The sequence below is a fragment of the Coregonus clupeaformis genome, chromosome 8 (genome assembly GCF_020615455.1).
Source record: "Coregonus clupeaformis isolate EN_2021a chromosome 8, ASM2061545v1, whole genome shotgun sequence".
Taxonomy (NCBI): Eukaryota; Metazoa; Chordata; class Actinopteri; order Salmoniformes; family Salmonidae; genus Coregonus; species Coregonus clupeaformis.
In genome coordinates, this window is record NC_059199.1 from 54,311,981 (window position 1) to 54,324,517 (window position 12,537).

Consider the following 12,537-nt stretch of genomic DNA (forward strand, 5'->3'; position numbering starts at 1 on the left):
ATTTATTTTGGGATCCACCCCTGTAAACATAATTTGCTTCATGACGCGCGAGTGGAGAAGGAGCTTCTCGTTTCATATAAGCGCATTTTCGTCCACCTTCACTCTCCTCGCCGCCTCTCCTCGATTACCTTTGACCTTTTTTAAAAGAAGACGAGGGAGGACACAGTAGGGAAGACACAGGAATTGAGCAAATCTAATTGAGAAAAGGCCCTGGTTGGATTGAGGATGGGATACTCATATCAGGAAATGAACAAGAGTGTATGGAGGAACCAGCACTGACAAACAGATATATTGATACTACCCCCTCGAGGTTGCCGTTGAGATGAGCAGCTCTCTTCAGTCATTCTAAATGATATGCTAGTATTGATATTGGAACAGATCCAATTGCCTGGCTTGTCTGAGTTCCCATTTGTCAGTAAGAGCTGGAGTGGGAGGGACTTAACAGATGCAGGCAGCTCAGGTGCTGGCATCGAGTCATGACACGGTCACACTGATTCCACATGACCTCATAGTCACACCCATAGACTAGTTAGTGAACACACCTTGGACTAGTGTACTTATACTGGATGCATCATTTGATTTCTGATGCATTAGGGCCTAGATCTTTGCAATTGTGTCACTGTAATGAACTTCAGTTTGTCAGCGTTATCTTACTCTGTCCTCTCTGCTTGATTGTTTGTGTGTGTGTGTGTGCACGTGCGTGCCTATGTTTGTTCAGCTTTCATTTGGTAATGCAGCATTCCACACGTCAGGTGGTTAGTTGTCCATTTAGGTGAGTCATCATGGGTGGAAAACGTTGCCCCTTGGACTGAATAGGCACACCCCTAACACACACACACACAAATAAGTAATTGCATCGTAAAGTGAATGCATGTCTACACAAAACAAATAACCACGATTGTGTTTTGTGGTGAATGCTGTCTCATTAAGGCAGGTTTTAAACAGAGAGTAAGGCAGGCAGGCAGACAGACAGACAGACAGACAGACAGACAGACAGACAGACAGACAGACAGACAGGCAGGCAGGCAGGCAGGCAGGCAGGCAGGCAGGCAGGCAGGCAGGCAGGCAGACAGACATGCAGCACTGAGGCACATGAGAGGGAGGGGTTAACTGACCTGTGAATAACTGCATTGATACCTTACGACATTTACCTGTTTTACAGCTTGCCTTACAAAGTCTACCTGCCACACTCACAAGTCACCTGTCCCGGTGTGAGTTAGAAGAGATCTTCAGGGCTGGGTGCTGCTAACTGCAGAGAGCTGAAGTAGACCCAACACAATGAAGAGTAAGTATCGATATTTAACATTCAAGAAAAATGGACAGCGTAACAGATACTGTTACGTTGACAGCTACAGTGCAAGGGACTGTATGATCGAATAGGAGGGACAGTAGTTATATGCTTGAACTGTCATTATGTGTAGGTGAAGACACAGTATGACATTAAAAAGGCACTGTCACTTTTTACTATTTCAATGGTGAGAAAAATACTGAACAAAAATATAAACGCAACATGCAAAAATGTCATCGATTTTACTGAGTTACAGTTCATATAAGGAAATCAATTGAAATCAATTCATTAGGCCCTAATCTATGGATTTCACAAGACTGGGCAGAGGCGCAGCCATGGGTGGGCCTGGGAGGGCATAGGCCCACCCACTTGGGAGCCAGGCCCAGCCAATATTTTCGTTTATCCCCAGAAAAGGGCTTTATTACAGACAGAAATACTCCTCAGTTTCATCAGCTGTCCGGGTGGCTGGTCTCAGACGATACCACAGGTGAAGAAGCCGGATGTGGAGGTCCTGGTCTGACGTGGTTACATGTGGTCTGCAGTTGTGAGGCCAGTTGGACGTACTGCTAAATTCTCTAAAACAACTTTGGAGATGGCTTATGGTAGAAAAATAAACATTCAATTATCTGGCAACAGCTCTGGTGGACATTCCTGCAGTCAGCATACCAATTGCACGCTCCCTCAAAACATGAGACATCTGTGGCATTGTGTTGTGTGTCAAAACTGCACATTTTAGAGTGGCCTTTTGTTGTCCCCAGCACAAGGTGCATCTGTGTAATGATCATGCTGTTGAATCAGCTTATTGATATGCCACACCTGTCAGGTGGATGGATTATTTTGGCAAAGGAGAAATGCTCACTAACAGGGATGTAAACACATTTGTGCACAAAATTGGAGAGAATTAAGCTTCTTGTGTGTATGAAACATTTCTGGTATCTTTTATTTCAGCTCATGAAACATGGGACCAACACTTTATGTTGCTTTATATTTTTGTTCAGTATAGTTATTTAGAATATTATAATCCGTAAATTGTATCGCAATGCCAAGGTTGTTGTGGTAATTAATTTTGGGAAATCATCTCTGTGTTTGTGTTCCAGTAGTGTTTCAAGGGTGTGTCTTTTTAGTTCGGAAAACAAGGGTGAATACAGGGTGTTAACTGTAAGAACAAAGCTTGACTCATTTTCCAGTGGAACTGTATTTGTAGAACAATCAGATAGGAAAGATAATCTACTAAAATTATTATCTGGTAAAGAAATGAGAAAGCTGGAGGCGGAAGAAACGCACACCTGGTTAGGCGAGGTGCTGGCTAGTAGAGTAGAACACTATAAAAATAAAAGGAGAGTCGCACTCTGTAGGAGCTCAGATAAAATACTTGAATACCAACGTTTCGACAGCCAAGCTGTCTTCATCAGCAATGAGAAATAACACTTTTTTTGTATTGTTATCATAGCCCAATTGTTATCATACTGATCTTGTATTGTTTGTCATTGGCGTCCACTCAACACTGACTTCCTCTCTCAGTGATCATTATGGACTTTATAATGTCAAACTATGTATGTGTCCCAAATGGCTCCCTATTCCCTAGGGCTTTGGTCAAAAGTAGTGCACTATATAGGAAGTAGTTTGGGACGTACTCTACATGTTCCTCTTTTCTCTCCAGAGATGGCTTCCCCTACTAGTCTGTTATCAGAGAATCAGTTCCAGTGTTCTGTCTGTCTGGATGTGTTCACTGACCCAGTCACGACCCCATGTGGCCACACCTTCTGCATGGCCTGTATCAGAGGGCTCTGGAAGATCAGTTATGGCTGTAAGTGCCCAACCTGTGAGAAAACCTTCACAGTTAGACCCCAAATTAGCATCAACGTTGCATTCAAAGAAATCGCCGATCAATTCAAGAGGATTCAAGTTGGCGTCTCAAACATAACTGCCACTAAGCCTGGTGAGGTGGCCTGTGACATCTGTACCGGGGGGACGGTCAAGGCCCTGAAGTCCTGCCTGGTGTGTCTGACCTCTTACTGCGAGCCTCACCTGGAGCCTCACCAGAGAGTTGCTACGCTGAAGGTCCACAAACTGATTGACCCTGTGGAGAACTTGGAAGACAGGATGTGTAAGAAGCACGAGAAGCTCCTGGAGTCGTTCTGCAAGACCGACCAGACGTATGTCTGTCAGTTCTGCACCGAGACGTGCCACAAGACTCACCACACCGTTGCTATAGAGGAGGAGTGTGGGGAAAGGAAGGTACTGTAGGTCTCAGGGCCCACTATTGATATACAACAGTGATTCACTTTTTTGTGATCAATTGCTTTTTATTTTCAGTTTAAAAAAACAAAAGGACAAGAATCAATAGGGCCCAAACTCTGGTCTTGGGTTTAATCCCAGTGTGGAAAACTCTACTCCTTCCAGCAGATCTTGACCCAGATCTTCACCTAGAATTGCAACTATTATTTCTAGCCCAGTACTAGTACACCTACATCTTAGATGGTTTGCATGTCCTTCTTTCTGTAGGCTCAGATAAAGAAGATGGAGACAGGAGTTCAGCAGATGATCCAGGCCAGACAGAAGAAGGTGGAGGAGATCAACCATTCAATGGAACTCAGTAGGGTAAATTCTGCAAACAATCACAGATGGATGTGAAATCAATACTGCAGGGTTTAATTATTGTTCAAATGTATTTATACAAAAAGGTGCAACCCTATATGTGTAGATGTAAGCTGTCCTCAAATGCAATATTTTATAAAGCATTTCTGTCTTGGTGGGGTAACATAGGCTCAGTGGTATAAAGTACTTAAGTAAAAATACTTTAAAGTACTACTTAAGTAGTTTTGGGGGGTATCTGTACTTTACACTACTTTTTATTTTTTACAACTTTTACTTTGCTACATTCCCAAAGAAAATATTGTACTTTTTACTCTATACATTTTTCCTGACACCCAAAAGCACTCGTTACATTTTGAATGCTTAGCAGGACAGGAAAATGGTCCAATTTACATACTTATCAAGAGAACATCCCTGGTCATCCTTACTGCCTCTGATCTGGCGGACTCACTGAACACCAACGCTTCATTTGTAAATTATGTCTGAGCGTTGGAGATAGCCCCTGACTAACCATAAATAAAATAAAATAAACAGGTTTGCTTAATATAAGGAATTTGAAATTATTTATACGTTTACTTTTGATACGTAGCCTTTCCTGCAGTCAGATGACCTAGTGGCCTCATTGGTGGAATGTTATTCATATTTTTCATAATTTCATGATTAAAAACCTGCCGAAAAAACGATGTTTCTATTTCACACAGTTTTGTTATATTTCAGTCTTCTGTGATGTATATAAAGTGTAATATTGGGATGCAAACTCAAAATGGAATACATTTCAACTCTATATCTGACATGGTACAGCTGTCTTCTTTTTTGTAAGCCCATAACCATGTGTATACTTTTGTTTCAAAATAGATTTGTTTAAAATTACGAAGAAACACTCAATGTGACCCTGATTTAGCCCATCGCAGTAAATTAAGTATATTTTAGCAATTACATGTACTTTTGAAACTAAAGTACACTACCGGTCAAACGTTTTAGAACACCTACTCATTCAAGGGTTTTTCTTAATTTTTACTATTTTCTACATTGTAGAATAGTGTGTGGGGGGCGGTGGTATACAGAAGATAGCCCTATTTGGTAAAAGACCAAGTCCATATTATGGAAAGAACAGCTCAAATAAGTAAAGAGAAACGACAGTCCATCATTACTTTAAGACATGAAGGTCAGTCAATACGGAAAATTGCAGCCCAAATAATTGCTTCACAGAGTTCAAGTAACAGACACATCCCAACATCAACTGTTCAGAGGAGACTGTGTGAATCAGAGAAACCACTACTAAAGGACATCAATAAGAAGAAGAGACTTGCTTGGGCCAAGAAACACGAGCAATGGACATTAGACCGGTGGAAATCTGTCCTTTCGTCTGGAGTCGAAATTTGAGATTATTTTGAGTCTTTGTGAGATGCGGTGTGGGTGAATGGATGATCTCCGCGTGTGTATTTCCCACCGTAAAGCATGGAGGAGGAGGTGTTATGGTGTGGGGGTGCTTTGCTGGTGACACTGTCTGTGATTTATTTAGAATTCATGGCACACTTAACCAGCATGGCTACCACAGCATTCTGTAGTGATACGCCATCCCATCTGGTTTGGGCTTAGTGGGACTATCGTTTGTTTTTCAACAGGACAATGACCCAACACACCTCCAGGCTGTGTAAGGCCTATTTTACCAAGAAGGAGAGTGATGGAGTGCTGCATCAGATGACCTGGCCTCCACAATCCCCCGACCTCAACCAAGTTGAGATGGTTTGGGATGAGTCGGACGGCAGAGTGAAGGAAAAGCAGCCAACAAGTGCTCAGCATATGTGGGAACTCCTTCAAGACTGTTGGAAAAGCATTACAGGTGAAGGTGGTTGAGAGAATGCCAAGAGTGTGCAAAGCTGTCATCAAGGCAAAGGGTGGCTATTTGAAGAATCTTAAATATAAAATATACACTGTTTTGGTTACTACATGGTTCCATATGTGTTTTTTCATAGTTTTGATGTCTTCACTATTATTCTACAATGTAGAAAATAGTAAAAAATTAAGAAAAATCCTTGAATGAGTAGGTGTTCTAAAACTTTTGACCGGTAGTGTATATTTCAAACCAAATACTTTTAGACATTTACTCAAGTAGTATTTTAATGGATGACTTTCACTTTTACTTGAGTCATTTTCTATTAAGGTATCTTTACTTTTAGTCATGACAATTGGGTACTTTTTCCACAACTGCACAACTGCACATGTCTCTGTCCAACTGTTTTCTAAATGTATTTCATTTAATCAGATAACTTCTAAGAAAGAGATGGAGGACGGTGCACAGATATTCACTGCTCTGGTGAAATCCATCACGAGAAGCCAGGCGGAGCTCAATGAGGGGATCGAGGAGAAGCAGAAAGCAGCAGAGACTCGGGCTGAAGGGCTCGTCAAAGAGCTGGAGCAGGAAATCACTGTGCTAAAGAAGAGAGGCACTGATTTGGAGCAGCTCTCACACACTGAGGACCACCTCCACATCCTACAGGTTAGTGTCCCTCTATCTGGTCAATATGGACAATTTAACTTATACTTTGATTTTAAGACTTGACCAACCAATAGGCCAGGGGTCCCCAACTACATTCAGCCACGGGCCGATTTGTTCTTGAGCGGATGGTCGGGGGACCAGAACATAACTGTAAATGATTTGTATATTGCAAATTGACTGCAAGAAGCCCAAACAGATATAGTATTTGACAAAAACATAATCATTTCAAACCTTTATTACATTTGTATACGATCACATAATGTCTATTTATGCGTGGGAATATTTGGGAAGAGATTTCCTAAATTACAATCATTTGGAGCTGATTTCCTGGTGATTTACAGTATTTTATGTGCAACAATTAAACATTTTATAAAATAAAATCCTCAGAAGACTTGGGTGGCCGAATAAAATCACCTACGGGCTTTATTTGGTCCCCCGGGATGCAAGATTGGGAACCCTGCAACAGGCTAACTAAACGATCACAAACCAAGACATCCTTCTCCAGAAAGATGGATGTGTTTCTTCTTTGTCCTGTGGTAGAGTTTACCATCCCTGTGCACCCCTCCACCCACCAAGGACTGGTCTGAGATCAGTGTTGACTCTGACGTGTGTGTGGGGAATGTGAGGAGAGCTCTATCTCAACTAGAGGACACCCTTAAAAATGAGTTAGAGACCTTGAAAGAGAAAGGTAAATTAAACACATGATACTTTTTTATGACTTGTGGAAAACCCATGTATATGCACAGATACAGTATCAATGAAGTGGGAAATTATACTAATCAAGCACATGGCTATGATATTATACAGTATGTTGCTTTCATGATAATGATTATATGTAGTTTTGGTAATATATTCCTGTAACAACTGAGAATATTTCCTTTTCTATTGTGCCCCAGAGTTTAAGAGGATCCAGAAGTATGCAGGTATAATTTCTCTATTACTATCTTGATAATGACTCTCACTATCTTCAGCACTCTCACTATCTTCACAATGCTCTATGCCTGCATCTCTGAGGTGCTCTGACTGTTTATAAAATGCAATATAACACGTCATAAAGCACTTAAGAGAATTTCCATGCTCTCTGTATCTCAACAGTGGACGTGACTTTGGACCCGGACACTGCACACCCCAACATCGTCCTGTCCTCAGACGGCAAGCAGGCAGGGCGTGGTGACATGTTGCAGATTCTCCCTGACAACCCCCAGCGCTTCGACCCGGTGCTTTGTATCTTGGGGAAGAGAGGTTTCTCCACTGGGAGGTTCTACTTTGAGGTTCAGGTAGATAAAAAATTGGGCGAAATCCTAACTTCCACTGACATTAGAAAAGTTTCCATAGTTGTTCTTTTGTTTTACCAGCTTCTGTGCCAAGTTGGATGTGTATGAACAATCTTCTTAACCTAAACCCTGTGTTGGGGAAGCTACTCTGAAAATGTAGTTTTCCAAGCTACCAATTGCTTCACAATAGAATAAGTTTAGCTACACTAAAGCTACCCTTAAGAAAAATATAGTTTACTTAAATAAAGTTACTTTGAAAAAGTAGTTCACTGCATCCAAACTACTTTGTGAAAAAATATCATATCTAAATCTGAAATGTCATAGACTACAAATTGCAAGAACAGATCACACTGGAGTCAAATGTTAATAATAATAAGCCATTTAGCAGACGCTTTTATCCAAAGCAACTTACAGTCATGCGTGCATACATTTTTTTTGTGTATGGGTGGTCCCGGGGATCGAACCCACTACCTTGGCGTTACAAGCGCCGTGCTCTACCAGCTGAGCTACAGAGGACCACACGTTAACAGTATGTGTAATTTAGCCTATTAAACAAAACAAGTGTTTAATGTGAGAATTAGGCAGGTCTGATTATGAAAAATAAAGTACATTCTTGCCTACTTTACCCCTATTTTAATTTAAAGTAGTGTGTAGTTCAGGGGAGGCTCCTCAGAGGAGGAAGGGGAGGACCATCCTTATTTTTCAACAATAGTGAAAAATAAAAGTAATCCTTTTTAGATAAAACTACACTACACTAAACGTCACCAAATAATTGATTAAAACACACTGTTTTGCAATGAAGGTCTACAATAGCCTCAACAGCACTCTGTAGGGTAGCGCCATGGTGTAGCCGGAGGACAGCTAGTTTCCATCCTCTTCTAGATACAAAACCTATGAGGCTCGTGGAACTCTTCCAAGTCATGGTAGGCTTTTGGTTTTATTAATTTATTGCCAGCGGGGCCCGCCTGTGTAACTGCTAAACTGATTGCTAACTGTACACTGTACTGCATGATTGTAGCGGGTTTACTAACGCGTTAGTTCTAGTAGTTATGTTGACTATGAGGTCAGCTAATATGGTGACAACGATGCAGGCTGTATGTAGCAGTTAGCAGTTATGAAGGTTTGCCTTGGAAAGGTTTTTTCGCCTGGTCACAGACAGCTGATGTGTTGTACACTGAAGTCCATAGGCAAAGGGAAAAGGTGAGAGGAGGAAAGCGCGTAGATGCGAAATGGAATTATCCAACGATCAAAGGGATCATGCTGTTTGTATGTGGCTGCTATGAAAGTGAACTGTGTTTGTGTGTGATCAGTGGTGTATTTATTCTGCCGATTCTGTTGAAAAACGTTTCTTAAACGGAAGCAAACGGAGCAAAACGGGGATAAACATACCTGAATTTGTCCAATAGAAACTCTTGTTTGCAACTGTTGGACTAATGATAATGATTACACCCTAGATCAGCTAGATGAAGGCAAGAGTGTGCAAGGCGGTATTGAATGTGTCAGTCTGTCACCTTGGAAAAGTTTAATTCATAGGCTAGGTTGTAGCAACTTCATGATAGGTATAGGGACAATTCGAGTATGTTACATTGAGCTGGGTAAATGGAATATGAATGACAGTCATCCAATATGCTGTAATAGAAATAAGGCCATGCTCATAACTAAAATTACCGTCCTCCCTCATCTTAAACGGCATCGACCGCCACTGGTGTAGTTCCAGTAGTTAGCTACACTGCTACATGGTAAAAACATAATTAACTACTGAAAACACTACCAAGATTTCAATTTAGTACAACTACCACCAAGCTACTGCAAATTTAGTTTAACTACTAGTTGAACCACATGTAGTTCACTACTCCCCAACACTAAACCTAAGCCTAAGCCTAAACTTGACCCAAACTCTAACCCTAACTCTAGCCCTAGCACTAACCCTCTTTTTGTTCTTCACAGGTGGGGGACAAGACCTACTGGGATCTGGGCATGGTCAGAGGGTCCGTCAACAGGAAGGGGATGATAACTTCGACCCCAGAGAACGGCTACTGGACCATTAGGCTGAGAGGAGGGGAAGAGTACCGGGCCCTCGCATCCCCCTCCATTCTCCTCTCCCTGGGGGAGAAACCCCAGAAGGTTGGGGTGTTTGTGGATTATGAGGAAGGATTGGTGTCCTTTTATGACGTGGAGGCCAAGGCTCATATCTATTCTTTCACTGGATACTCCTTCACTGAAAGGCTCTATCCATTCCTCAGCCCCAGTGTTAGTGATGATGGTAAAAACTCAGCCCCATTGGTCATCTCCCCTGTCAATCATGAAGGTTAGGTTTCTGATTTGCCTCGATCCATTCCTCAGTTCCAGTGGGCGCATTCAGCAGGACACAACGTTTTGGAACTTTCAGATAGAAATATGCTATGTAGAACATACATGCCTCTCTGACATGTAGAATAAGGTTAAACGTCAGCTCTATTTACGGCATTTCTATCTGCAACATTCTACAACGTTTGGCTATTTAATGTGGCACGCGCGACGCAAAACGAATGCTGCCATTGTTAGTGATGATTATAAAACCATATTTTATTCAAGCCTTATTTTACCAGGTTGACTGAGAACACATTCTCATTTACAACAATGACCTGGGGAATAGTTACAGGGGAGAAGGGGGGATGAAGTGAGACAATTGGAAGCTGGGGATAATTAGGTGGCCATGATGGTATGCCAGAACGTAGGGGTTAACACCCCTACTCTTACAAGTGGCATGGGATCTTTAGTACCACAGAGAGTCAGGACACCCATTTAACATCCCATCCGAAAGACGGCACCCTACACAGGGCAATGACCCCAATCACTGCCCTGGGGAATTGGGATATTTTTTTAAACCAGAGGACAGAGTGGTTCCTACGGGTCCTCCACAACCACTTCCAGCAGTATCTGGTCTCCCATCCAGGGACCGACCAGGACCAACCCTGCTTAGCTTCAGAGGCAAGCCAGCAGTAGGATGCAGAGTGGTATGCTGCTAGCACCATTGACCATCTCCCCTTTCAATCATGGTGTGCGACCATGTAAAATAACCTTGTGATTAAAGACAAACAAGTAGCTAAAATCCTTTGATTGACAATGCACTTAATCTTGACCAGTTGTCCACGAATGCTCATGAATGTATTGTTTTAGATTGTTCTATTAAACTGTCTCTGATAAAAGTTTGCAACAATACTTGTCATATTACTTAGGCCCTATGTATTATAAGACTCAATGGGAATAAATGTTTGGCAGTATTTTTTTTTATGTGCTCATTTACTGTAATGTCATGCTTTTCTTTCCATCTGTGTGTAACATACTGGTTTGCATCCACCCAGAGCCAGAGTTTCCATGTGTTTTGCATAGGCCTACTGGTGCTGAGAGCTCAGCTCCATGCAGAGACCTCAGAGGACATCGTCTGCATGCCAAATTACACCCTATCCCTTTATGGTGCACAACTTTCCACCGGGGCTCTGGTCAAAAGTAGTGCACTATTTACTGTAGGGAAGAGGGTGCTATTTGGGACCATTTTCTAAATGAACCATGGATATAACCACATACTTGTTTAAAGGGGCAATCTGGGATTCAAACAACAACGAACAGTTGTTTATTGTAAACGCCTCAAATTACAGAATATACACAATATTAGGCCCAGCCTTTGGAACTTTGGTTTTCCTAGATATGGCTACTATATTGTGATCACTTCATCCGATGGTTTTGGATGCTGCTTTCAAACACATTTCTGCAGCACTAGTAAAGATATGATCAATAAATGTTGATGATTTAATTCCTGTACTGTTTGTAACTACCCTGGTAGGTTGATTGATAACCTGAACCAGGTTGCAGGCACTAGTTACAGTTTGAAGCTTTCTCTTGAGTGGGCAGCCTGATGAAAGCCAGTCAATATTTAAATCACCCAGAAAGTATACCTCTCTATTGATATCACATATATTATCAAGCATTTCACACATGTTATCCAGATACTGACTGTTAGCACTTGGTGGTCTATAGCAGCTTCCCACCAGAATGGGCTTTATGTGAGGCAGGTGAACCTGTAGCCATATTACTTCAACAGTATTTAACATGAGATCCTCTCTAAGCTTTACAGGAATGTGGTTCTGAATATAGACCGCAACACCGCCCCTGTTGGCATTTCTGTATTTTCTGTAAATGTTATAACCTTGTATTGCTACCACTGTATCATCAAAGGTATTATCTAAGTGAGTTTAAGAGATTGTGAGAAAATTATTGATTTCATGAACCTTGTTTCTTAAGCTACATATGTTAACGTGGGCTATTTTTAACACTTTTCTGGGATTCTTGATTATTTGTCTTGCTTTAATGGGAAGATTAGTAGAGGTAGACATACTCAAGTAATTTTTATTAGTGCAGGGTAAGATGCACACAGTGTACTTCCTACTAGGGCACACCACCTCAGTGCTAACATTATTACTCTGGTTCATAGGCATGTGATTACTGCATACAATAGCTGTAGGATCAGCAGAGGCATTCCGGGCAGTAAGAGAGACATAAATGAGGTTATTTACATAGTGTCTTCTTAGGTTAGGATTGGGGAAGGGGATGCTGATCCTAGATCTGTGCCTAGGGGTAACTTCAAGGAGCCTAACACACATGCTCACATACAGGTGGGTGAGTAAAGAGGAAGGAGGCCATGTCACCTATATGTCTAATGTTTGCATCTTTCCATCTTCTGGCTCTGGTCAAAAGTAGTGCACCATGTAGGGAGCAAGGATGCCATTTGGGACATAGTCTCCATGTCAGAGAGAGAAAATACCCAACTGGAAAGGAGGAGGGACAGATAAAGAAAGGGGGAGAGAGAGAGAGTGTGGCAGAGTATCTCTGGGGTTATGCTT

General features: G+C 41.8%; 1 protein-coding gene across 1 annotated transcript; it reads left to right on the plus strand.

Annotated features, from left to right (window-relative positions):
- The first annotated feature begins 1,167 nt into the window (after positions 1-1,167).
- On the plus strand, positions 1,168-10,305 carry LOC121571319 (E3 ubiquitin-protein ligase TRIM39). Its single transcript, XM_041882725.2, has 8 exons — positions 1,168-1,285; positions 2,949-3,526; positions 3,794-3,889; positions 6,150-6,383; positions 6,924-7,071; positions 7,280-7,306; positions 7,479-7,660; positions 9,605-10,305. Exons 1-8 carry the CDS (start codon positions 1,279-1,281, stop codon positions 9,968-9,970), a joined length of 1,638 nt encoding a protein of 545 aa, XP_041738659.1. The 5' UTR covers positions 1,168-1,278; the 3' UTR covers positions 9,971-10,305.
- Positions 10,306-12,537: the final 2,232 nt, after the last annotated feature.

Excerpts from the sequence above, each read along its gene's own strand:
- LOC121571319 (XM_041882725.2), top strand. Across the intron at positions 6,384-6,923 it reads ACCACCTCCACATCCTACAG|AGTTTACCATCCCTGTGCAC; the intron begins GTTAGTGTCCCT and ends GTCCTGTGGTAG. Across the intron at positions 7,072-7,279 it reads AGAGACCTTGAAAGAGAAAG|AGTTTAAGAGGATCCAGAAG; the intron begins GTAAATTAAACA and ends ATTGTGCCCCAG.